Source organism: Heliconius melpomene, chromosome 10 (genome assembly GCF_056956725.1).
Source record: "Heliconius melpomene rosina isolate 202511_hmr_F chromosome 10, ASM5695672v1, whole genome shotgun sequence".
Lineage (NCBI taxonomy): Eukaryota > Metazoa > Arthropoda > Insecta > Lepidoptera > Nymphalidae > Heliconius > Heliconius melpomene.
In genome coordinates, this window is record NC_140398.1 from 8,925,628 (window position 1) to 8,949,118 (window position 23,491).

A 23,491-nucleotide genomic window follows, 5' to 3' on the forward strand; every position below is an offset into this window, starting at 1 on the left:
CTGTATACTAGTCTACTTAAACTCGCTATTAAAATTATTAAATTAGAGAAAAAAAAATGGCGCCAAAAAAACTGATTTGACATAAATCATTAATTAATGTCATCATATTATAATAACCAATAAATATTTAATATTTGTTAAATATTACCTGTCGGTTGATATAAGTGTCTTAATATTACTGAAAAATTATGTGAAAAATCAACTAACTAGGTAACTTTTTTCTTTTAGTTAATCTGTTTAAATATTTAACATATTTTAATCCATACCTATGTTATAAATTCGAAAGTAACTCTATCTGTCTGTCTGTCTTTTACGCAATCAGGCCCAAACCGTTATTTCAATTGTAATAAAATACTCATAGAGAGATACTTGACGGTCTCGGGAAGAACATAGGATACTTTTTTTCTCATATTTGTAATATTTTCGATATATACCAATATATTCAAATACTTATTAATTTGACATGCAATTTATTCCGCCATGTTAATAACAACCGTCGCTATACGACCGTTGCCAACCATCGATTTGCAAAGTTTGTTGTTAGAAAGCGTCACCCAAAATGAGCTTGCTTAACGCATCTCTCTATTGAAAACTGAAAATAATTTCATTTAATAAATGTTCGGGTCCACTAGTATTTCTATAAATGTCAAGAATTTTAAAGTGAGTCATTAAAAAAACAGCCTAAGAGTGTCTTTAAATAATCGAATAATCTTTTTGCAAACACTATATGAGTATACACTCGCAATAACGTTAATCAGTTGATGGATGAGCTGTTATTATAATATTTCAAGGCTGTACCATTCAGTCCAAGGCAAAGGATCTTATATCTGTGTCATTGTATCAGTATCATCGGTTGACCCGTTTTGTCCGTGAAGAGGTTTTTGTCTATGTTACAAATATCGTTATAATATATTTAGGTATGTATCGCACCTTTAGAATTATTGTGACCTAATAAAAAAACACTGATTTTGAATGAGAAAAAATTTTATAAATAAATCAACAATTATAAATTAATTGTTTAAAAGCATTTACCTACCTACTGTATCATCTAAAAAGATTTTGTAAGCCTAATTTTTGTACAAAAACTTTTTATTTGACGTTTCCCAAAACTAGATATTTTTAAAAGGTATATATAAAGGTATGTAAAAGGTATGCATATAAATTGTAGAAAGTCTAATTACGTTAAATTAAGTATTATAGAGGCCTTCGTGGCGCAGTGGCACAAAGGTGTGACTGTAATGCGACAGTTGTGGGTTCGATCCCCACTCGAAGAAGTGAAATATTTATTTACGCTTATATTTTAATTTCTTCGCTCTGGTGTCGAGGCAAAGCGCGGCGTTGAATTGCATAAAAATTGGGAAAATACCTAAGGTAAGCTTTCTTAGCTTAAATAATTCCTTTGATCAAAAAGTTACATAATATAATGAACTGAGCCCTTGGTTGAGTAGGAAGAGGAAGGTAAGGCAGACCCTGGCAATAGCCGGGATTAATGCCAGGAGGAAGAAGATAATGACCTGAGCCCTGCAGAAGATGAGCAAATAACTAAAATAACGTTAGGTATATTAAAAACGTTGACAAGTGTGATTACCATTATTTGTTTATAAATTTCAAGTACTTTAAACAATTGTTTTATTATGGTTATACATTCCATAGCAATACTTAATATCTGTACTTTATTTCAAATTATGCTATACATCAAAAATTATTGATATTTTTTTTTATTATTATTGTTATTGATTATAGTGATCATACGTAAAAAAATATTTCTTTCACTTTTTATATATAGGTACTTAAAAGACACAAGTATTAATAAAAAATATTACATTCCTAATTAGCGTTTTGAATTTGCAAACACATTTATTTCATTAATTGCTCGTAAATTTGTACAGGCGCTTTAGTATTGTAGTTACTGGTTAACATTTCGATTAACTATTATGGATGAACCATTGCAAAAGTAAACTTATACATATAAATAGGTAATCATAATGACATCAAAATAGCATCAGCAAAAATATATAACAGACAATAAATTAAATATTACTATTTTTTTTTCTAAAATTACTTCTTGATTCCACCATTAAATACATACAAACATATCCTTAATATAGATTTTATCGATCGAGTGAATTATTAACCTTTTGGTATCCTTGTACATAAAGATATTAAAGATTCAAGATATACCTAGTACCTACCTATGTACATATCTTTATATAGAAGCTTAACGTGGTTAGAGGGAGCGAGAGGAGTAATGCAGTAATTGCGGAAAAGCGTGTCATACATCATTCAAAATCATAACAAGAAAAATGACTGGGTAATTGTTTATAGTAAAAGATTTTTTAATTTTTAGAGTTTCTTACCTTTTAAGGAAAAAAGGCAAACTTATAAGATCATTTTGTTATCCGTCCATCTGTCTGTCTGTCAAGAGCCTTTATCTCAGGAACGTTTAGAGATATCGAGTTGAAATTCAAATTATATACTCAGATCTACGGCCCCATGTCTTCCTGAACGATATAATTTTTATATTTTATTAAAAAAAGATATGACCATTCATATCGCAAAAACTTGTATTTCGACACTACAAAGGGAATCAGAATTTATAGAGTACTTCCGGTTGATCTAGAATTATGAAATTTCGCAACTAGCATACTATAGTGGTAGCTACTAGTCTGCGAAAAAATCTGAAACCTATAAAACTTCTGGTTAAATCCTAAAAAATGAAAGGGCAAAGCTAAACTTGAATTTCCGAAACAGCTCGAGACCTCCAATTTTTGTACGGAACCCTCGATATGCGAGCCCGACTCATGCTTGTCCGGTTTTGTTTAGTTTGGCTTTTCCCTCATAGCAAAGTAGATAGCGATAGATAGAAATAAAGGTGAGGTGAATGTATGTTTTCTACTAATTTATCCTGTACAGTACATGAATAAAAAAAAATTGTATTGTATGATATCATTTATGTATGAGAACGACGATAATATTATCGCCATATAATTTTTGTTCCATTTGTCTCTTCATATTTACATGTGAATCAGAGTAGTATTTATATTTTAGGTTCGATTTTATTACTCATTTATTGTACTGGAAGTTCTTGGATATTCTCTTGTCCTAGTTCTTCTTAATAAAGCTCTTCCAAGAACCGTGTTTAATTTCATGATAGATTGTTACCTACGTGATGCACAGTTTAGAAGTAATTGTGAACAAGGAAATAAAGTTGACCGGCTATATATAAAAGACAATCCTTCATTACTTTTAAAACATAGGAAAATTTATTTAATAACGATACGCGCCCAAGTAATGTGTCGATATTTTTATTTTATTTACTGTTTAAAATTTTAATAGCATCCAGCAATAGAAAAATATTGATAATATACAAATATAAGGTAGCTTAAATGGAGATATTATCCATACCTATATTATAAATTCGAAAGTAACTCTGTCTGTCTGTCTGTCTGTCTGTCTTTTCCGCAATCAGGGCCAAACCGCTAATTTAATTGTGATAAAATACTCATATAGAGATACTTGAGGGTCCCGGGATGAACATAGGATACTTTTTTTTCTCATATTTGTAATATTTTCGTTATATACCAATATATTAAAATAATTAATTTGACAAGGAATTTATTCCGCCATGTTAATAACAATCGTCGCTACGCGTTGCTAAGCAACAGCTTGCAAAGTTTCCTGTTTTAAGAAAACGTCACCCACAGTGAGTTTGCTTAATGCATACATGGTGCGCGCCGATATAGATTTATACAAATCTCTTTATACAAATCATTAACAAAAATTAGATGATTTCTATAATTTGATATTCATCCTTATGAAAATAAATATAATAGTCACTTTTAGCATTTCATCTAGATGGAAATTATAATTTACTGTATAACATTCTAATAAATAATTAAGATGTGACTGATTCCAAATGACCTAGCCTTTGGGCGGCATAATATGAGTATGACCGACGCGAACGGGCGGATGACTCTGATGATTTTGTAAATTTTTATAGATTTTCGAATTACTATTATTTTTTATATAATTATTTGCTGCTTATAATTAATTTATCTCAGTTCGGTTATCTATACCGATGTTATACACTTAAAATATCGTAATTTTAATCATTTGAGATTTTATTTAATATTGTTCGCAAAAATTAATAATAATTTAATATAGAAAAATGTTTAGTACGCGCGCACAGCAAACTTTAGGTTTTTTTTTCTAATATTAAGAATTTCCTTTAGTTACTTTTACTTCTTTGGTTTGTTCATTTCGGTTACTCAGATATTTTTTCTAAAAATAAATCTCCACTTATTATTATTTTTTAACTTATTTTAATGATTTAGGCTTATATTTTCGCGGGCGTAGCCGCGTCCGGGCCCACTAGTCTATATATATAAAAGGACTTGTTCTCACTGACTGAGGTAAGACGCACGCACAGCCGTAACCATTGTGCATAGAAACGTGGAATTTGGACAAATGTTTACTTTCGTAATCTGGACATCCACTAAGAAGGGATTTTGAAAAATTTTAACCCTAAAGAGGTGAAATAGGGGTTTAGAGTTTGTATGGAAAAAAATTTAAATCGGCACCGATTTTTATAAAATTTTAAATTTAGATTTTTAAAAGTATTTAATTGAATACATGTTTCATCGTTTTCTAGAATTCTTCCCGTAAGGGTGCAAATAAGGGGTTGAAAGTTTGTATAGTTTTTTTTTAAATCGGCACCAATTTTTATAAAATTTGAAATTCAGACTCTTAAAAGTATTTAATTGAACACATGTTTCATGGTTTTTTAGAATTCTTCCCCTAAGGGTGCAAATAAGGGGTTGAAAGTTTGTATCGAAAAATCTTTAAATCGCCACCGATGTTTATAAAATTTGAAATTTAGACTCTTAAAACTATTTCATTGAACACATGTTTCGTGGTTTATTAGAATTCACCCCTAATTACGCAAGCGAAGCTGCGCGCGTCCGCTAGTAGGTAATAATAGTAGAGTTTTGGGTTCGATTCCCACTCAAGAGAATGAAATATTTAATATTTTCGAGGCAAAGCGACCCGTTGAGTTCCACCACTCATCACGCAATGCCTCCAGAATGCGGCGGAAAATGGGAAACGGAGTGTTTTAACACTGGGTTCCCTGTGCCTACTCTGTTGTGTCATGTGTGCAAACTGTAAGTAACTGTATATTTATCAATTATTATATAACTATATTTTACTATTATCCAATCAATATTAATTAGGTACTATTTAAAATCACAGGTCCTAAATCTGCGGTATAAGAATTGACGAACGGATGACGTAAATATCGTTGTACATGTGTATTGTATTAAATATTGCATCTGTTTATATAATTAATAATAAATAAATTAATAATTAATATTATTGCAATTATCCTGTATGTGACTAAGTTTTGACGGTTTCGTCCATCAGATATTGGAATACAAATTATTTGCTCTTAGAGGTAAATAGACTTCGTTTGCGTATTCACTGTCAGAGTGGATAACGCAAATGACGTCAATATTATTTTAGTCGACACTATATAATAATATCAAGGAGGTTAATTTACTTCTAAAATATTCGTATATTTTAATACATTTATTAGTAAGTAAGTAAGTATTACACTCCATTATGGTTTGGATTTTAAGCCATATATTAAAATAATAAAATTACAGAGCGAGATCAGCATCAGCTGCACCTGATGGCGCGTGTCACGTCTGCCCATAATAAATGCACTGTTAAATATAGTGCACAGGTTCCCCACGTTTTCAGAGTTTCTAAAAAATACATTTCTGTTAGCGTTAATAGCAGAAAAAGCCTTCAAAGTGTGTGACAATGACCTTTCTTCATTAAAAGCCACGTGCAATCATTGATATTAGTTTTAATTTTTTAATGTTATGTGTACTTTATTTTTTGGATAGGCAAGATAAGTGTTAATTGCTAACCACTGTAATTTTACTTAGGATTTAAAAAAAAAAATTGTTTACCATTTATAAAGTGAAACGTGAAGAGAGGCTGTCGTGGCGCAGCAGCGGTTGTGGGTTCGATCCTCGAAGTGAAATATTTATTTACGTTTATATATTACTACTTTTACTTTTATTTCTACTTTTTCGCTCTGGTGTCGAGGTAAAGCGTGGTGTTGAGTTCTGCCACTCAACAAGCAATGCGTTCAGAATTCGGCAGAAAGTAGGGAACGGAGTGTCTTAACACTAGGTTCCCTCTGCCTACCCTGCTGTGTGCGTGAAGAAAAAAAAAAAAGAAAAAAGGTACTTATATTGGAAGTAAGATAGGATGACCACTGTACATATAAAATATAACTAATGAATTAATTATCAATTCGTGTAGATATAAAATTGAAATTTAATTGGATCATCAGATAGTGTCAATTCTATTTTAGAAGTCTAATGTATGATCTTTGAACTGTTCGTGTGCCTGAAGCTTTTGCGTCATCAATTAATTATATTAAGAAAATGCTTGGCATTTCTTTGATATCTATAAATGTAAGGAAAATTATTTTGTTATAATTAATTAGTTGTATTTATTTATATATCATCATTTTTCGACTAAAAATAAAAATAAATGTTAAATTGTAATACTGTACATATTAGTGTGCTTGCATAATTTCTTTAAGAATTTTAATCTTGAAGGCAAACAAATGAGAAGATTTCGTTTACTTATTCGTAGCGTCATTATTTGATGATAAAATATCTTTCTCTGTTTACCACCTCGTTATCTAAAAAATGTAATGAATTTTACTTATGCTAGTTTACAAAATAAACAACTGTCTGGTGGTAATGGCAGTTTGAGGAATTTTAATAAAATTGTAAGGAATATTTTATAAGTAACTTTACTTTTAAACATAGGCTAAGTTCGAGGAATTTATGTTAAAGCCATTAATTTTACTTTAAAATACAGGTATATTAAAGGATTGAGGAATCCTTTAAGGAAATACGTGTCGTTTATAGAAGTTAACAAGTTGCAACATTTGCATAATCCATGATTACTTACGATTCAACCAAGGAAAACGTGTTGATACTATAATTACATTAACATTAAATGAATATGTCTATAAAATTTATGTTTATTTTATATTAATGTAATAAACAAATCGACATTTTGTTTTTCAAATAATAAATAAAACTATATACTTTTAAGTGTTCACAAAGATCAATCCATCGAATTAATGCATTCGAAAATTGCGGCGAGTAATGGATGCGCGGGCGCCGCTTGCCGTTCGTCACTCGCTCCTAGTACGTCTCGCCGGTCACGCGTATATTCCTGTCTTTCGGCCGTTTCTCGACACGTGCTATTATCTATTCACTCGACCTTCCGAGAACTCGATAATGGGCCGATAACGGCTAATTGTTCCTAGTTTGCTATCTTGTGGCAGATCGCGTGTGCAGTGTGCAGTAAGGGTGGGATGGCCGAAAATCGTGCGTTAATACCTGAACCTATCACCATGTATACTCAATCGGAATCCTTGAAAGACTCAAAGGACTTATCTAAGAATTTAATGAGTGGAGAGTTTGAACGTCAGTATCCAAGACCAGAGAATAAAAGGCCTCGAGGAGGCTGCATAATTCTAGGAATTACTATTGCAGCTTTGGCAGTATGGCTTTTGGTGTTGACTATCCTTCGAGAAGTGCAGATCGCTCGCCTGCAAGCTCAGGTGGAAGAGCTTTCTGCGAACATGATGGAAATGACAGTGAATGTAGTGTCGTTGAACACGAGACTAACTAACAACAGATTATTCAATGAATTCAAAACTTTAGAGGACACGGTAAGAGAATTTAATGTTTACATTCTTTATATATTTGATAGTCATATATTATGCTTAAATATTTAATGATGGCACTGATAAAGCTGATAAAGTTAGAAGTCAGAATTCTGACTTTGTAAATATAACTTCTTGTTGATTCTATGTAGGTATATTGCCTCAAGGTTGTTTTTAATGTATTAAAGATAGAATTAGCTTTTAATGACAATTATATAAGATATTTTATTTTATCTAAGCATTTATGTATATTCTAATAATTTTACAATTTATTTAAAATCAATTTTTTATACCTTTAAAATAAATAGAAAAATATCGTAACAACATGTGAGAAAACAGTCTTACTAAGTATCGGTTTCCTGTATTTACATATTCATGTAATCATTGGAGTAATTGCTTGTTGCTTGATATTAGATAATAAGTCGCAGTCGGTCCAAGGTTCCGCGCAGGCGATGTGGTCTCTACTATTATTAGTCAATTGACTCCATGCGATGACAGCTTCATGAAACAATTTAATTTATACTCATACAGTGTGGAATACCTCTGTCGTTTGAAATACGTCGCAAGTCATATGTTTTTAAATAGTTGTGTTATAAAAAGGCGTTAAAAGGATAATATTTCAGTTCTAGAAAATGAAATTGTGAGAATTTTCTGTGAAAATGTAATTAGAAGATTTGTTTATTGCAGTCCTTTGACCTATAAATTATCAATGTTACTGGCGACTTGGAAATATTTGTTCTTATTTGCTTGAAGAAGTTTATAACTTTAGGCCATATTATATTCCCCAATATTATAGCCAGCTAATTTTAAAGGTTTCCCAGTGTATTATTGTTAGTTCAATACCTACAAACACTCATTGTCGAATCGATAACGAACTTTACAGTTTCCAATAACATTTCGTTATTTTTGTTCAAAACATAAGTTTGTTTGTTGAGGTGTGCCAATTGTAGCCATTAAATACTAGTTAAATATACTTATCTGTAAACTGTATGCGATATTTCGCACGTTTTCGATACAATGTATAGGGGTCATAATCAGAAAAGTGGACATTTTCGAATTCGTAACGTAACTGATAAGTAACAACACTGATAATGTTTGTTACGAAACTGATGTCATAAGGCATTATACACAACAAAATAAGGATATTATATGAATAAAACTATTGTTTTTTTATTTAATGAGACACAGATTAAAATTTTAAAGATTCAATCGTTGAATTAACAGATTATAAATGTAAGAAGAAAACATAACAAAGTGACAATATTAACAATATAATAATGCTAGTTCGTAACGTAATAAACTTATATTTCTAGTTAGAGATCACAAAGTTAATGATAAAATTAAATCCACTTTAAAATATATCAAAATTTGAGTCGTTATCACTGGAATTAAGTTTCATTCTTTGTAAGTGTTTATTCCGCATATCTTCATATTTAATAGGATTGGTCTTTTTGAGATGCTGTCTATATCTTTTATGTATTTCAGCATTTGACATAGGAGCCATGACGCTTACTGAAAATACAAAAATATTTATCAAAAAATAATAATCACAAAATCACAACTAATTTCAGGAAGAATAAAAAAATATTTTTAACTAAATAGGTTCAGCTGTTTCTGAGATTAGCGTGCACAAACACAGACAAACAAGCAAACAAGCAAAAAACTTAAAAATAATTATTTTTGGTTACTTTACTTTATGAAAAGTCACTAATAGTTTTTTTCATATGCCAGCAATTTTTTTTTCTTATATACATATCTTCCATATACAAGCACCGGTTCGATACAATTTTATTATAAACATATATAAGAAAACATTGGTACCGTAATTGTGAACTAGGCTTCATATTTTCTCAATTTCGTTACGTAACGAAATATAACGAAATTGAGAATGAAATCTGAGAAATTCTAACCCTTTTAAATATTTGCTCATAAGCCACGTGTTGCATCTACAAGCACTGAAGTTCTTTTTTGAGATTTTGTAAAAAGAAGCAAATAATATAAACAAGAAAACGAAATTATAGAATACTTTCCAAAATAAAAGCCGTTTATAACCCTGAGATGTAATTTCACGCATTCACTCTAAAACATTTGAACCCCTCTACTGCTGCGAGTACACTACTGGTTGTAGCTACGATAGCATTGACTTTTAGAAATATGGTGCCACAATAAAAAACAATATTAAACACCACCGAAAATAATTGCATTCATAATTTAATTGTACGTTACTAGCCCTGAGTAACAAAAAGACAATATTTTGGGACAAATTTACTTAACTAATATATATTATTTATTAAATAATGTATCAATAAAAGTAGTTCTATTTAATATTATGCATAAAGTAAAGTAATATAAACATATCTGAAATCAAATAAAGCCATAAACATTCGTAACAAATCAATTCTTAAAAAGTAAAGTGGTGAATGGGACACGAAAAATTGTATGGAAGCATTTTGAAAGGTTTTTTGCAACTAACAAGAAATACTATTATTTGACATAATACATTTAAAATATTACAAAAATCTTTAAGTTAATAAATAAATTTATCGTAAATGGCAAAATATTTAAATTATCTTTAAAATTGTATTTTTAAAACGCATTCAAAGTAGCGGGACAAGAAAAGACACAAAAAGGACACTTTTTCTGATTATGACCCATAGGTATTTATTTAAATTTTAGCATTCAAATAAAAAATATCGTCTTTCTACGCAGTAGTAAAATTTAGTGCATTATTATTTAGCTCGCTATTTATACATTTTGGCAAATAAACTAGCTTGCCCAAAAACGATGGCGGATGTCCGAGCTTCGTGAAACCAGTTTGATTCGCAAACCAGTTAGATTCATTGTAAACATGGAGTGATGCGCCAGAGTCCGAACATTATTGCGTAACTACTATTTTTGTTATAATATTAATGATTAAATGTCAAAATTTCTATATTTCTATGTCTTTTATATGATATGTAGATATAGGTAGCTATGTATAGCTTTGAAAAACTACCTTGATTAACACATGTCGTAAACACAGACATATAGAAAGCATAGTTTGTTTATAAGTTTTATTTGTAAGTTAAGTTTATAATATATTTTTCCCGTTATAAGCCCAATTATTGTTAACTAATATTTTCCCTCATTACATAGATTTTTTTTAAACATTCTACTATTTAAATGAAATTTATTATAGTCGCAAGATACTTGGAAGGCCTTCAGAATTGATGATTCTGTTATTTAATATTTTATCTTTATATGCAATTTCAGCCAAATATTCCGTAGAAAAAGGTCATCTTAGCTCGCCTAAATGCATTTCCAAAAACGTCCTTGTTTGTAATCTAAATGCATAGATTTATGACTGAGCGACTCATAACTTTTAAATTTATCTCAATCAACGCTTAAAGTAGGCCGGCAGTATCGCAATTAGACACAACATTGTAAGGTCATATGATAATTGATGAAGAAGGTACTTCTTATATATATAAATATTATGAACATAAAAAAGATCTTCTGGAATTTGGGGAGTACCCTTTCTTTAAAAAAATACGCTTTGAATTATATACGTACCTTTGTAACCTTTAAATTAGGAAAACTTTGTACCTTTAAATTAGGAAAAGATGATTACAATGTAACTATGTTAATAAACGTAATGGGTATAGCTTGAAATTTTACACGGAAAATTGGTTTTTCTTTAATAACCTCAATGTGACTTTTTAAATTGACGGATTTTAAATGTTTCTAAAAATACTATATTTTTTATTCCTTAATAAATTACATGTCATTATTATAACAGAAAAAGATTTGTCACATTTTCACCAGAAGCCGTTACACCTAATTAAATGAACACACCCATCACCCGACTCCCTAAATCTAAACAATATATTAATAAAGAATAATAAAACTCTCAAACGTATCGAAAGAAATTGGTCGGTAATAAAATGGTTACCCGTATCGTCACCCTTTAGTTGTAATACCCACTAAACTAACCCACTAATACTTAATTGAATATGATTATCTACCTCAATGTTATAGATTACACGGTGCATTAACATCAATTTCAATTGTAATAGGTGTTAATAGAAATGCCCGTATAAACTTATACTGCATTATAACATACTGAAAGTAAAATTACTACTTAAAAAAATAATAAGGATTTTTTTAAATATATTATAAAAATATATATTTTCTTAGTAATATTTTTAACATTTTTAACGAAAACAAAACTTTTATTCGTTTCAAGAAATAAAAAATACAAGGAAAAGCAATTTCTATATAATTTTAATTTCTTGAATAACATTTGAAAAATATTGATACGTATTTTTAATAGTAACATAATAATTAATTATTATAAGATTTTCCTTAACCTTCTCGATGATTATTAAATTAAAATAAGAGAAGCCACCATCATTATGTTATATCGCTGCTATTTCGATAGTAAATAATATTTTGTTTACTTCTCAATACTAAAAATAAATTACCTACTTGGTATTTGAAATGATGTCATAGGTAGAAAGGTGGCACGTTAAGTTTGACGAACAGAAATAAATATAGATTAATAGTTCTTTCAAACGTGCTCTGGAGCAACGCCAAACTTTCGCAAGTCCATTTCTACTAGCTACAACTATAATACTAACCTCTTATATATAGTATTAAACTATAACAACAATATTAAGAAAAAAATCTGTTTCACGCTGTATCCCGCACTTCGTAGGGTAGGCTAGGGGACCCAGTGATAAGACACTCCGCTCCTCATCTTCCTCCGAATTCCGGAGGCCCCAATGCCTCCGGAATTGGGATGCGAACCTGCATCCGTCGTCGTATAGAAGCAGACAATACTCAAATACATACCCTTATCTAAGTATTAAGTGACATTAGAAAAACACATTTGGTGTTCAATTGGATGAATATTTTCGTTTGTCTCGTTCCACAATCATCACAATTTAACTCCACAAAAAGCTTTCAATTTGAAAGTTTTCCACACAGATAACAACAAAATTGGAGAAGCGGTTTATCTTTTATTCCTTTGAATTTTCCATTTAAAACACGTTTAACCTCTTGGCCTTATCATACTGAGTCGGTCTTTTGTTGAAATTATTATGAAAGTTCAAGCTATGGTAGTAATAATATGCGCTATAATTATATTGATATTTGTATTATATAATGGAAAATGATATAGTCCATTTCTCTTCTCTTAAGTTTTATTCTGTGACATTTCGATAAAAAAATGACAAAATGTTATTTATGAATATTTTTAAAGAAAATTTGGTGACACTTTGAACACTTTAAAATAAATAGCACATCATTATTTATTATATGAATTAGTAAAAAAACCTGTCGTTTATTTTCATACGTATCATAAATAAAAATAAATCTTTATTTAACAGTCGGCCGGCCTATATGCTTAAAAATGCACCATGGTAAAACTATTGCAATTATTGTATTTAAATTAATAGAATTTAAAATATTTATTTTGAATAAAATAAATTAAAATATTGAATGAAACCACATAAGGTTGCCAGTATAAAAAAAATAAAATAGAAGTAAAATATCATTTTTATTATCAATGAGTCAAGGTTCATGACCTTTGATTGCTATCACAGGAGATACTGTCGGCTGGTCCGACAATAACGTTAGTGAGGATTACCAACACAAATCTAATTAAAGTGGACACTGGTCGTCGCCCGCAGGCCGCATGACAAATATCTACAGTACTAACTAACGCCTACGAATTTACTATTGTCTCGTTTAGGTACCTATTTACGTGTATTGTATTCTATGGAAACGATGAATCATACTTTAACCTAGTGCAATGGGTAAATACATTTATTTAAGCAATGTAATATTTGAAATAATCTAATTATTAATATTTGGATATACCATATATCGTATAATTTGAACTCAATAACTTTTTAGCCTACACTGCATCTTCTTTAAGATGTTATGTAGAGAAACAGATTAATAATATAAGCGTTCGTTAGTAATAATTATTTAATAAATCTGAGGAAATGTATTTCACTGTAGGGAGTAGTATTTGAGTTGTATGTGTTAAGAAATTTTTGATCTTGAAAGTTTAACTTAATTTTTTATATTTTTGTATCAAGCAAAATTCTCTGAAATGTGTGATTTTTATCGATGAGGTCACTGTCTGAGGCTTTAAACATTTTATATTTATTTTGAATACAAAATCAAAACGGTATCGACTTTTTATTTATTTATATTATAAACATATATTTATTAGTAGCAACACAACTCAATATCTATATAATTTAGTCGCCCTTTGGTACCTAATCATTATAATTTAATTTTTTATATTATACACTAGATAAACCTTTATCAATTAAATGTTATTAATTATAATATTTAACTTTACGTTACTGTTAAGTAACAACTTTTTAAAATATATATATAAACGATACTATCGCACATTAATTGATAATGACCTCTAAACGTAAAGCATAATTAATTAAACAATTTATTGTAAGTATCATCATACACTTAAGAAACATAAACTATAATTATTATCTTGTTAATATACAATTATCTATATATATAAAATCGAAAGGTCACTCACTCATCACGAAATCTCAGAAACTACATGTGCTAGGAATCTCAAATTTGGCATAGGAGTTATTTATAGGACGTAGGTGTTCGCTAAGACGGGAATTTGCAATATTCGACTTCTAAGGGGTTGTTTTTGGGGTCGAAAGTTTGTATGAAACTTCGTTTCTACAAATGCTAGGAGCCTCAAATTTTATATAGACGTCACTAGGACGTAGTCATGGAAACAAAAATTAATAATAACATAGTTCACGCGGGTGAAACCGCGAGCGGGCCGCTAGTTAATTATATAAACTGATTATACATTTTTACGAGTATTTAGTATAATTTGTACTAAGTATACACTAAAGTAATATATGGTTTCCATTTCACAATTTTCCCTGTATAAGTAGACTATCCTGTTCCTATTATTGATCTCGGACCTCCTTCGAGAGGACGCCCCCAGCCTCCCACACTGCCTTCACTCTCGGAGAAAGCTTTAAGTACAATTCAATGTACGCTATTAGTTATATTAAATTTATAAAAATAGTGTAATATCTTATAATATGGTACTTTAAAAGGTCGTTATTACTTAGAAGTTAAAACGCGTCACTGTATCTACACATTCGATACGTTTCGAATCAAATTACATATGAAGGAGTGTTTAATTTATATATATGAATACGTTTATATATCTTCTCAATCAGCTTCACGCTGTATCCCGCACACAGCAGGGTAGACAGAAGGAACCTAGTGTTAAGACACTCCGTTCCCCACTTTCCACCGAATTATGGAGGCATTGCGTGTTGAGTGGCGAAACTCAACGCCGCGCTTTGCCTCGAAACCAGAGCAAAGAAGCTATATCTTCCCGCTCTGGTTAAATAAAATCAATTAGTAAGATTAGATAAAGTATAAAAACCTTAAAAAAAAAGAAATATTAAATGCCTTTACAAGTTCAGTAGGGAGTATTTTTAGTTATTAAAATTACGACGTCTTTTATGCTATAAAAATTCTAAAGGGTTAACAAAAGGGTGATTTTTAATCCAATTACTATGAAAGGTTGTGTAGGCGAAGCTAAACATGAAAATATACCAAATATACGAAAATATACTTTTCACAGTAAAATATGATTATGAAATAGTATTATTAAAAAAAGTTTAGTTAATTGAATCAACATAAAATTCATGTTTAAACGTACATATACCGACGACATGTCACAATTCTTTAAGGATTAATACGTAACGTTACGTTAACTATTTATTTTCATAATTAATTTTAAAATATCATAAATATAATATACAATATCAATATTTGCATTATTATATTATTTATGTTAACCTAAGAATAGCAAACTGATCTGCGGAAATTAATTATTATCATTGAAGACGGGTGCTATTCCATTAATTTACTGATTTGGAGCAGTTGAAGCAATTGCTTCCAGTTATCGGGTTTCTAGGACACTCACAGATACGACGTGATTTGAATTTATTATATAATGTTTGACATTATGTTTTATTACACAAAATTAATTCAAATTTTGTGTAATAAACCTCTAAATCTTTTGTTTTTAAACTTAATTATGAAATTATTTTAAATGTTTATTTAAGACATAATGTGTGCTTATGTGTTCAGTACATTATTTAAAATTTACTTTGCTTCAATTTTATTTGTAAGTGACAACATTTGAAAGAACAATAGATTATTCGTTTAACCTTTCAAGGTGTTCTCCCATAATTGAAAAAAATCACTACCTGAGGCTATAAAGTAAAAGGGATGTTGTTGATGTTTGTAGAGTAGAGAGACGATAACATATGTAAGACGATCTTTGGTTCGGTTTTATATGTAAAAAATGTTTTTTTTTAAATATTTCTCTCCTTAGTTATATTTTACTAGCGGACGCGCGCAGCTTCGCTTGCTTATTTGTACCCTTAGGGGTGAATTATAATAAACCATAAAACACGTGTTCAATGAAATTTTTTTAAGTCTAAATTTCAAATTTTATAAAAATCGGTGGCGATTTACAGATTTTTCCATACAAACTTTCAACCCCTTATTTGCACTCTTAGGGGGTGAATTCTAGAAAACCATGAAACACATGTTCAATTAAATATTTTTAAGAGTCTAAATTTCAAATTTTATAAAAATCGGTGGCGATTTACAGATTTTTCCATACAAACTTTCAACCCCTTATTTGCACTCTTAGGGGGTGAATTCTAGAAAACCATGAAACACATGTTCAATTAAATATTTTTAAGAGTCTAAATTTCAAATTTTATAAAAATTGGTGCCAATTAAATAAAATTCTATACAAACTTTCAACCCCTTATTTGCACCCTTAGGGGAAGAATTCTAGAAAACCATGAAACACGTGTTCAATTAAATACTTTTAAGAGTCTGAATTTCAAATTTTATAAGAATCGGTGCAGATTGATTTTTTTTTCCATACAAACTTTCAACCCCTATTTCACCCCTTTAGGGTTAAAATTTTTCAAAATCCCTTCTTAGTGGATGTCCAGATTACGAAAGTAAACATCTGTCCAAATTCCACGTTTCTACGCACAGCGGTTACGGCTGTGCGTGCGTCTTACCTCAGTCAGTGAGGACAAGTCCTTTTATATATATAGATTATATACTTACATGGGTATAACAAAAATATATATAACCAAAAAGGTGGACTGTAATTTGGAATGTCATTATGAAAAAATAAGAAATCTATAACGATTTTTCTATGAATTTTCAGATATGTATAATGTTTGCAAAATTCTTCTATATAAATTAATTCACAGAGACAGCTTGCTATCTATAAATATAATAATGTATATAGTACAATCCCAAACACGTGTAAAACAACGAAAACAATAAAAATATGTTACTTTTAACATAAGACAGTAAACGTAACACAGTAATTAAATTTAAAAATAAAAAGAGCTCATAAGTCATATAAGCTTAAAATCCCTTCTTCTCTTTGACGTCTCGCTTTGAATAAACATCCATTATAATCCCGCGGCGCCATTGTTCGAGTATTGGGTTACGCTTCCAGTTCCTTCGTGCCGTCTAGTCGGCTTATATAAGCTTTAATATACGAGCATAGACTTATTCTATTAAGGATTTAACTTCATATTGTTATTTTAAAGTTAATTCAGGTGATTTTTATTTATTATAATAAAAGTAACATTATATAAATTATTGAATTCCATTCTACAAGCGATGGTTGTGAACTCGGTTCTTATTTGTAAAATGGATTAAAAGCATGGCTAGTTAATTACCAAGCAAATATCTTAATTAGGTGCCTAAAAAATAGATAGCGTAGAATAAAAGATGTAGGTATTACAATTTTTTCCGCTTATCGGCTATAGACTTATGAAGAAAAAAAATACAAACAATGATTTTTATTTCCTTACAACATATCTTACATAACTTAATGAAGGAAATTGTGATAAACATGAAAATACTTTTCATCTATATTTAAAATGGAACAAGAAGCCTTAATAAATGTATATAGATTATACACGTCCAATTACGTTGCGCTGTTTGCTTGTCGAGATTCTTCCAACAAACTTTTAATTACACAACATCAAATATATACCATTTGAGGTCTTCGTGGCGCATGGGCACCAACGCAACGAATGTGGGTTTGATTCTCACTCGAGAGAATGAAAAATTTGATGTTTTCATTTCCTCTCTCCGACAACGAGGCAATTCAAGTTCGTAATGGGAACGGAGTGTCTTAACACTAGGTTTGGTCCCCAGGTGCCTTCTGCAGGTGCTTGCTACCTGCGTAATATTAAAAAAAATAATTTAAATGTTATTTTTAGTATGATTATAGCGCTCTTTTATTTTCAACAATTTAAAATTAAAAAGACGATAATAAGGGAAACAGAAACTAAATTTTCTATATTCAAATATGCTCTCCATTTTTCGCTTGTATATAAGTACATTTTTCTAACAGGTAGCAAAAACCGACGTTGCTATTTATCTAATCAAATCGAATAAACATTTGTATATTAAATATAAACTTTTGAATGTCAGACAGTATTAGATAGACATGTCTCAAGTGCGTAACGACGGCGTCGGTAAATACTCGTAGATTCGAATCCAATATTTACTTAGTAAAGAAAATAAATAACATCTTTGGTCCTATATAATATTATTACTTAAAGGACTATTGCTTCGCAAAAGAATAGATGGACACGGAGAATACTCTGTGGATGTGTGTGGATATTATAAATCTAATTAAAATAATGATAAAAAAAATATAGTATAATTTTTTTTATTGATTTTTATGTTTAATTATTTTTGCAGAAAATATTTAGGTTATACATAAAATAAGCAAAAAAATATTACAGATATTATAAATTGAAGCGAATGTAGAAATACTATTCTATGGTTTTTTATTTAATTATAAGTAAGAAAATTGGAATCACTGTTAAATGTATATTCTACAGCGTAAATAATGTGTATACATATTTTTTTTAGGGTTACGCTATATCCCGCACACAGCAGGGTAGGAAGAAGGAATATAGTGTTAAAACACTCCGGCAGAAAATTACATATTTATTGTCTAATTCATTTGTAAATAAATAAATAATAGGTATAAATTAATAATTGCATCGCATTACATCTCTAAGGTCAAAGCGAGTATATTTTATGGTACACACATTTCGATTCTACGGCCTTTACACGTTGCTGGCAGTACGCCAGACATAATATTTAATAGTGTTTATGATAATACAACTATACATACCTATATGATTTTATTGAAAATGGAATATAAAATAATAATAAACTTGTTCAAAATCAAATAAAATTCGAGTACGATTTGTTAATTCAATTCATGGGCAAAGCTTTATAGTTCTGGAAAGTGTAATAAACTTGAAAATAATATTATATGCCGGAGGAATTTCATTCAGTGCTCTCCTTAGTAGCAAAATAGCGCCTATTAAAGTTATACCCATAAAAAAATTAAAGTGTAATTAAAACTTTTTATATATATGTAGAACTTGCAAAGCAAACAATTTCTAAAGTCTATTTTATAAGTTTAGAAGCTCTTACCTGTTTTTTCACCCACATTGTCAAATGGATATAGCATCGTATGGATATGTTTATTGGATTAATGTTATGTAATATTTTCCAATTTGAGCCAGCAGTTCTTGAGATTAGATCGTTAATTCAAACAAATTATTTGGTTTCTAATATTAGTATAGAATTCAGACAGAGTACTAGAAGGCTTTAGATATTTCTGTGTGGTTTAGTCATGCACCACTAGCATTTACCATATGTGCACAGTCGTGACCTTAAGCGTGGGCAGCGAATAGAAACTTTCATATTATATCGAAAAGGCATTAAAATAGGGTCATATTTTTTTATTACATTTTTATTACATACTTACATACTTATCCTTTTTAAACGTATAAAAATAATTCAAAGCAGACAGCAAGCAGCAGATTTTAGACGGCTCCTAATATTAATTACATGTCATATGAAGGTATCTTTAATTTTAACTAAGTAGACAAGGAAAGTGTTTTCGGAGTGTATTAAATGGTGATACTTAAAAAATATATTGACACGAAAATAAAAACATAATAACCAATAGTTCAATAGTTATAAACGTGTATATGTATAATGCACAACATAACAAAAAGTCAACAATATCGTGCCTATACTGAAATTTAAGAGAGAGCAAACAACGAAAGGCGAAAACGCTGATTTCAGTCTCTACATGTAGAGTTTGTTTATAAACGAGGAGTACTATAAAAATTCTGAAATATTTTTGGGGGAACGGAATGTTGCCAGGAGGAAGGAATGTCTTAACACTAGGTTCCCTTTGCCTATCCTGCTGTGTGCGGGATACAGCGTAAAGCTGATGTACTTAGCGAAATAAGTAAGCTAAATAGTTTACATATTCGCCAGGGCTGCCCCAAAAATAGATGAGTTGCAAATTGCATAGTGGCACGGACGCAAACGTACATTTTCGCGGGGAAACATTCGCGGTCTATTTCAGTCGGATGTGGGTTAGCCGGGATGTGTGCTTGCGTCATACTCCACCACTACGCGCGATTCTCAAACAGACTCTCTCGACTCGAACTCAAATTGCGCATTAATAGGATTCCTAATTGGCTTTACACTGTTTTTACGATGTACTTAAATAATTAGTTGACTGTACTTTTTTTAAGGAGTTAAATAGGCTGTATAGTGGATATGAGATTGTCGATAATAATGTTTTTATGTAGAAACATAGAGTCTATGAATGTCTCTGAAACAGTTTATGCACAATGTCATTAATATGTGCTATGTAATATTATTTTGTTGTAAACGATTTTTTTACAATTTTTAAGCCATGTTTAATAATTACCTTTAATAAATATTTGTCTAAAAATAGCTTTTTATACTCTTGTATAAGGATCGAAATATAATTATAATTAATTTTCATTATCAATCCATAAAGCACCGCGAACAGGAATTGCTCTTCCAAAGCCAAAAATTAAATTCCAAAAAAATTATATGATTCATATAATTTCGGCATTCCATATAATTTTAATGTATCTTTTCTTTAAACAAGACTGAAAAAACTTTACTGAAGACAAAAACTGTCATTATTACAGTACAAAAAAGAATTCATTCAATGTTTATTGTATGATTCATACTCTAGATATTGCAAATTTGAATAATAATACGACATATTTTAATGAATGAATGATTCATGACACGTTTTTGTTTTAGGTTTATAATGCTATATATATTACACTATATAGTGGTGTCATAGCTGGCATATTTTTAATTAATTTCAAAATGGTTCAACGTATTCTGTAAATTTATTTATGAAAAGATTACCTATATAATTTTAAATCTTAAAAACAGATAATGTTGGTATATGTATTCATTTTAAATTGTCTAATTTTACGGAGTTTTTTTATTTAACAGCATGTAGTTTTCACTCAAATTCAATATTGCTTGTTAAATTGCGGAACCTAACGGCGCATTTTGTCTTGCGACATATCCTAGTTCCATTGTTAATGTTCATATTTTTGTTTTTATATTTGTCCTATCTGCCTTTTATCTGGCCTGAACTGGTTGGCCACATCGATCTATGCTACTAAATCTTAATAAGAACGAAAAATGAAGTATAAGATATACGAAATGAATGATAATAGATTTTATTTATGTTTTCCTAATTAATATAATTATACAAGAAATAATTATAATTAAAATGTCACAAACATAATAAATGTGTAATGCATATATACATTTATTAATTGATGATTAATACAATTATATTTACAAACAAAATTCAATACAAGTCATTATCACAAGGACTTTTTTATAAAAACCCGCATTTGCGGCTTAATGAGATCATAGCAACGTCATTAAATAGTAAAAACAGTTTGTTTGAATACAAGATAATTATGTACTTCTAATTAATAACATAGTTGTTATTCAATGCATAGATGACTAATGCGTAGACTGATGAGAAGACCAGGCTTAAGGTATGTTAATAACTTTCTCCATTTTCCGCCCTTTTTGTAGACATTGTTCCTATTCTACGTTGTGTTTTGTCAGAGCGGAAAATGAATGTTATAATATTTTTTTGCGGATTTTTTTTTTTAGTTTCACGCGGTATCCCGCACATAGTAGGGTTAGTAGAGGGAACCTAGTGTTAAGTGGCGGAATTCATCGCCGCGCTTTGCCTTGACACCAGAGCGAAGAACCCGCAACGAGTCAAATATAAATAAAATAGAAATAAAGATAAAAAAGGAGTAAAAGCTTGTGAATATTTTTATATGACAAAATACAATGTTGGGTTCCTTCACCGCAATATCGTGAATTTAAATAATCCAATTTCAAACCAGTTTAACGAGAAGAAATGGGTAGTTTGTCAGCTTTTTTGACCAATTTACGAAACCTCCAGGTATCAATTAACATAACAGTTATATTATGTTTTTACACTTAATTAAAGTAACTGAAATAAAAATTTAAAAGCATAACATTTATTACGAATATTATTTCGTTGTTTTAGACCTAGAATCTCTGAAACTAAGTTACTTACCATCTCTGTCCATTGAAATTATGAATAGTAGATTACAATTTGTAATTTAACAGCTTTGATGAACACATAGAGCTACTATAATATAAAGTAATCATTAATATTGATGAATTCTGAAGCCTTCGTGGCGCGTAGGCACACGCCTACGACTAAACACGATGGTTGTGAGTTCGATTCCCACTCGAGGACATAATATATTTAATATTTACATATTCCTCGCTCTGGTAACGGCAATATCATGGCAAGTTATGGGAACGGAAATGTATTAATGAGAACGAAGTACGTTAAAAATACCTACCTTGCTATCCCAGCTGTCCCCCTGTCGCAGCGTGAAGTTCCATAAATAGTAAAAAATAATAAAATTAAAATTAAAAATAATTAGTTAGAAACGTTAACTTTCTACTCTAGGTAAAAGCAAGCTAATTTTCTATTCATTTTTCACTGTCAAGCTAGTTGACTGATTAAAAGATATATAGCTGTAGAACAATCTACTTTTATTCTATAAATGATTTTAATTACAAGATAGAGTTTTTCTGTATTATAACTGTAATAAAAAAAACATGATAATGATAATAACAGTAGTAAAATAGAATATGTAATAAATTTACAACGAAGAGAAGTTTCTGATAAGTGACATTATTTAGAACTTACCATTTATTTATCGAGTTGCGTTATTTAGTGGGCATAAATATAAATATTCTCTGGAGAGAGATCTAAGACCACAAAGACCGAAGACGTAACTAAACCATGACGACGTCTGAGTTATCTAGCTTAGCACTATAACGCCGTCTTAGTTCTACCATTAGAATCTACAACTAAATCTTATTGTAAGTTATTTAGCTTAGTATCTTTTTTATATAAATCACATGCAAAGAGCTAGACGGTTATTTTATCAGTAAATCGTTGCTAAGCGGCTGAGCTGTCGACAACAAAGCGTGTGTTCATATGCGTGGAAAATCCCTGGAAATCGCTCACGTGTTCCATTTCACGTTACGAGCGCTACGTAAGCTCAGCGTCGCGTAAATTTTGTAAAATTGAAGCTTATAATTTATATAGCGTTATAATTGCGTGAAATGAAATTTGTTTTTGTTAATAGAAATTAACTTGTAAAATTAATAAAAAATGCATTTGTTGGAACTTGTAAAGTATTGCATCTTCCACAAATA

General features: G+C 30.0%; 1 protein-coding gene across 1 annotated transcript in view; it reads left to right on the forward strand.

Moving 5' to 3' along the window:
- The first annotated feature begins 7,207 nt into the window (after nt 1–7,207).
- The window catches only part of egr (TNF superfamily member 12 eiger), a 35,329-nt gene continuing 19,045 nt past the window's right edge, over nt 7,208–23,491 (forward strand). The window contains exon 1 of the mRNA XM_085190696.1: nt 7,208–7,768. Within this exon, the coding sequence (XP_085046822.1) occupies nt 7,409–7,768 (360 nt within the window). The 5' untranslated portion in view covers nt 7,208–7,408. The remainder of the gene's footprint in view (nt 7,769–23,491) is intronic.